Source organism: Notolepis coatsorum, assembly GCF_963971535.1.
Source record: "Notolepis coatsorum genome assembly, contig: SUPER_10_unloc_1, whole genome shotgun sequence".
Taxonomy (NCBI): domain Eukaryota; kingdom Metazoa; phylum Chordata; class Actinopteri; order Aulopiformes; family Paralepididae; genus Notolepis; species Notolepis coatsorum.
This window is the reverse complement of record NW_028174872.1, coordinates 967,931-973,014: the sequence shown is the minus strand read 5'-3', so window position 1 is coordinate 973,014 and position 5,084 is coordinate 967,931. Positions and strand designations below refer to the sequence as shown.

Genomic DNA, 5,084 nt, shown 5'->3' with positions numbered 1-5,084 from the left:
TCCCCTGCATGCAAAGGGACAGAAGTATTGAAGATAGGAATCAAATATGTGAATATGCAAAGATCTAATCAAACAAACTTTACCCCGGTAGGCAAGAAACTAGAAACAAAGAAAAACATAGTGTATGTGTGTGTCCCTCAGAACAATGATAGAGTGTGTGTGTGTGTATGTATGTGTCCCTCAGAACAATGACAGAGTGACTGAGTGAATGTGAGTCCTAATTACCTCATCTTTCACAACTCAGCATCTTCAAGATCAATTTAAACCCCAAACCCTGGGTAGAGGAGCTGTGAATGTCACTGATCTCTACTTCAGCTCACAGAACTCAGCCACAGAGTATGAATAATAGGAGTCATATAGAAGCCGAAGTCCAGGATAGAGAGGCTGAGTGAATGTGGTGTTGACTCTGTGCAGGAGGGTCATTGTGTCAGAGACACTGTAGAAGGACAGAGTACCTGCCCTGTGATCCAGGTACACTCCTATTCTGGAGGACTGGGGCCCTGGTACTGTTATGCTCTCGTTATTGTGTCTGAATGTGTAATTATTTAGTGTGTAATCACCTAAAGCCCAGGATTTGGAATTGCATCCAAATACACAGTTCTCCTTAATGCCTGTTCTACTAATGTCTTTGTAGGAGGCTGCTACAGAAACCGCTCCACTCCACTCCACCTCCCAGTAACAGCGTCCAGTCAGACCTTCTCTACCCAGAACCTGCCACCATTCAATAAATCTTTCTCTGTGATTAGGATAGGACTGCTTTTGCCGCATCAGTGTTGCTTTTCTGTTCCCCTCAGACAAAGACAGATATCCGTTTGTTGTGTTTGGGTCCAGTGTGATCGGAGAGGAATATTGTAAGAAGTCAGCTCTGGTCTTGGGCTCTGGTGGCAGTAAAAGATGAACAGTATTCACTGTTGTTGAGATTCTGGGCCACTGCTCTTTCAGAACGTCCTCTAGTTTGTCTCTCAGCTCAGACACAACCTCAGTCACATCTGCAAAGTACAGGAGAGGAAGGACACTGATGCTGGGTGAGTCTGTAGACTCACTGGGACTGGAGAGGGGGGGGTAACTCTGTAGAAAGTGGATGTGGTCCTCTGTGTGTGAGAGCTGCTCCAGCTCAGTGGCTCTCCTCCTCAGGTCCGCTATGTCCTGCTCCAGTCTCTTCTGCAGTTCTTCAGCCTGAGTCACTGTGGTCCTCTGTCTGGCTCTGATGACCTTCTTCAGCTCAGAGCGCCTCGTCTCCAAGGAGCGTATCAGCTCAGTAAAGATTCTCTCACCGTCCTCCACTGCTTTATCAGCAGAGCGATTGAGAGAATCAATAGCCTGTTGGGCCTCTTTGAGTCGCTTCTCTCTCGCCTGGACTCTCTGGTGGATTTTCTGTTGACTCATGCCAAGCTCTTTCTGTCTCTCCATCCTTTCTGCTGCAGCTGAGACTGTATCATGGCCTTTATGTTCATCCATGGAACACAAATAACAGATGCACTGCTGATCAGTACGACAGAAAACATCCAGAATCCTGTCATGACGAGAGCAGATGTTCTCCTGAAGCCGTGTGGAGGCTTTGACCAGCTTGTGTTTCTTAAAGGTATCAGATTGATAGTGAGGCTGGAGGTGAGTTTCACAGTAAGAAGCCAGACATACCAGGCAGGACTTGAGGGCTTTCTGCTTTCTCCCAGTGCAGACATCACAGGCCACATCTCCAGGTCCAGCATAACAGTGATCAGGAGGAGCAGCATGGAGTCCTGTATTCATTAGTTGTTCTATCATTTCAGCCATTATATAGTTTTTCTTCAGAACAGGCCTCGGAGTAAAGGTCTCCCTGCACTGGGGACATGTGTAGATCCCCTTCTGATCATCGTGATCCCAGCAGTCTGTAATACAGCCCATACAGTAGCTGTGTCCACAGGGAATAGTTACCGGATCCTTCAGTAGATCCAGACAGAGAGAACAGCAGAACTGGACCCGGTCCAGATCAACTCCTTGCTGCGCCATTTTATTCTACAAAGACAAAGACACTCTTAGTTTTGTTTTCTCAGGAAGAGTAAACTCTTATCGTGTGTTTGGTGGGAGCATGGCTCTGGGTGGTGTTATTTTTTTGCGTAGCTGCAGTTTGCGGAGACGCTCTCTGATTGGCCAATGTGTCACGTTTCTGTGACATGTGCGCCCAATCGTGTGACGAGCTGTGTCTTTGCCCATTTCCGCCTCGAACAGCATGCAAACTACCTAACGCCTAGTTTATCACTGGTTAAGCTTAGGCGACTCTTTCAAAGTTGGTTAAGGTTAGCGTTTGGAATCAGGGCTGGTGTTCTATCGCCCTGCTCTAAGACAAACTCTAACCTTAACCAACTTCAAAAGAGTGCCTAAGCTTAACCGGTGAAAGAAACAGGCGTCACACGATTGGGCGCACATGTCACATGACCAGAAACGTCAGTGGCCAATCAGAGTGTCTCCGCAAACTGCGGCTACGAAAAAAAATAACGCCTCTGGGTGGGAGGAGACAGTGTCTAGTTTACTGTGATTCATAGATAGAAGATGTTTTTTTTTTACTTAGTTCAGGACTTTCTATCATCATCAACTACCTCTAATTAGCTTACTTTGTCAAGGAAACCCCACTAAAACCCATAAGCACAAAGAGAGACATAGAGAAAATGGTAAACATACTGAATAAAACACTTTATTTCTCTCTCTCTCTCACACACATTTCTTCAATGTTGACAGACACACACACACACTTTCTCTCGCTCTCATTACTCTCATTCTCTCCTCTCATCTTTCACTGATTTGATTGACTGATTTGTTTGAAGGCTGGTGAAAGACCCTGACTTCATTTATATATATATATGAAATGATAATGCAATGAAAACATAATAAAACCCATGATTACATTTATACATCCAATATCCATCCCTACTCGTCCCCACATACATACAAAAAAATGTATTACAGTTGTTAATAGTTACAGTAAATAATAGTTGAATAACTTGATGTTACCAAATTTAGATTAGTAAATAGGTACAATGTGACGGAAAGGTTATCTATGTACATCTGTGTTAAATCTCTGTACAGCTTTGACTAGTTAATATGATCAACTATAGTGAACTGAGCTCAGACACTAGCCTACAGTCTGTGTTTCTCTTTAAGCTGTAGGAATATTTCGCCTAAAGGTACATGCCTAAGTATATGGACGAGTGCTTTACTTCTGCAAGGTCAATTTGCATGTTCTTGGTATCTAGGAACATCTAGGGACCTGGGGGTATGTATTTCCAGTGTCAGAAATATTGTGTCTGTTACTAGGCTGAGTAAATTGTAATGAAGAAAAGGAGAATATAAATTATGATTTATGATCTTTGCATCTTTGACGAGAAAATTAAATCGGGTATGAGAAAATGCTCACTGAGCTCATTCACCACCTTATTGAGATCATGTGTAAAAAATCTAAGCAAATGAATAAAGGGAAGATGATTAAACGGAAGGATTTGTAGATACAGTCATTAATGATAATCGATTTTAATTATAAATTCATATTTGACCTTGAACTTGACCTTATGGCAGGGTTGAATCTGGATTTAGTCATTTCCTTGCGTTTCTTTACGATAATTAGCATTTTCCGATAAATTCGTATTTCCGATAAATCGTATAAAACATCGGTAAAAATGAAAATATACACTTTGACTACTGTTTTTGATAGGGTTTTGGTCTTTACTCTTGGCTACAAAAAAATATTTAAAAACATTAACCTCTTAACATCCAAGGGTCCACATGTGGACGATTCTTTGCCGACCTCTAGTGGCTCGGGTGTGCATTTCTTCTAATACAATATATAGGTAGAATTAAAGCCCTATTTGTTGCCTGTCGATTGCCCTTTCAGGTGACAAAATCCGTTCAGCGGTTCTCGAGTTACATGCCGATATGTGAGATTTTTTTTAACTAAATCCTCAATTTGAATAAAGTGATTCAAACTTCGTCAGGGTATTTCGAACGGATGTTCGAACCTTCGTTTTTAATTAAAAATGTTAAATAAATAAAAAAAACTAATTTCTTTTTATAAATTCTTTATTATAATTATTTTTTATATCCTCAAACTAAATCCTCAATTTGAATAAAGTGATTCATCTGATTAAATTAGTTTTCTTTCTTTTATTAAATCAACTTTCCAGCCCCCTGTCAACTGTCAAATGCTGTCAACTGTCAACCTGAATTAACATTCAGACTCAGTATTCAATATTGTCTTTGATTCAATATTAACATTCAGTATTCAAATAGAACAGCTAGCTAGCCATTGTGGACACTCACCTTTCCACAGCAAAACGGTAGGCAAGGCACCTTGGTTGAGAAATGCAGGCTTCAATCTATGTTGTTTAGTCTATCTGTTCAGTACTGTTTCAAGATGCACAATGAGATCTTCTGAGAGAATTGTTGAATATAGAACACAAATGTTCTAGAATGTTTGATTATGACATCATACTGTGACATCACAAATGTTCTAGAATGTTTGATTATGACATCATACTGTGACATCACAAATGTTCTATTATTATTATTATTATTATTATTATTATTATTATTATTATTATTATTATTATTATTATTATTATTATTATTATTATTATTATTATTATTATTATTTTTTGTATCTCTTTCTCCGATTTTCTCTGTTTTCTTCCCGTCCCAATTTAGTCGTGCCAATTCCCCCCCCTCCCCTACCTGGTTGTTGTGCGCATGTTCTCCTACTGGTCGGTACAAGGGAACCCTTAAGTATCCGCACGCTTCCTCCGACACGTGCGGCGACAGCCAGTGACTCTCTTCTCACTTGGCAGCAAGGGCTCTCATTGGTGAAGTGTAACGCGTGGGAGGTCACGCTGCCTTCCTCAAGTCCTGCCTCCGCTGAGCAGGCGCCCAGACCTGACCTGTAGGCGTCGCTGTCCACAATGCCAGATTCCCACCCACGGCTTCCCTCCCCCTAACCCAGCCAAACGAGTTAGTATAGCGATCAGCCCAAGCCAAGGCAATGCTGACTCCGGGAGTCGAGACCGCAGCCTCTTGCATTGGTGACGAGCGCAATCTCCGCTACGCCACCTGACCGCTAT

The 5,084-nt window shown here is 41.8% G+C and overlaps 1 protein-coding gene across 1 annotated transcript; it reads right to left on the bottom strand.

Annotated features, from left to right (window-relative positions):
• Nucleotides 1–306: 306 nt before the first annotated feature.
• Nucleotides 307–1,989, bottom strand: LOC311236311 (tripartite motif-containing protein 16-like; the record flags this gene model as incomplete). The annotated part of the gene is made up of 1 exon (XM_084338387.1): nt 307–1,989. One exon carries the CDS (start codon nt 1,987–1,989, stop codon nt 307–309), a length of 1,683 nt encoding a protein of 560 aa, XP_084194513.1.
• Nucleotides 1,990–5,084: the final 3,095 nt, after the last annotated feature.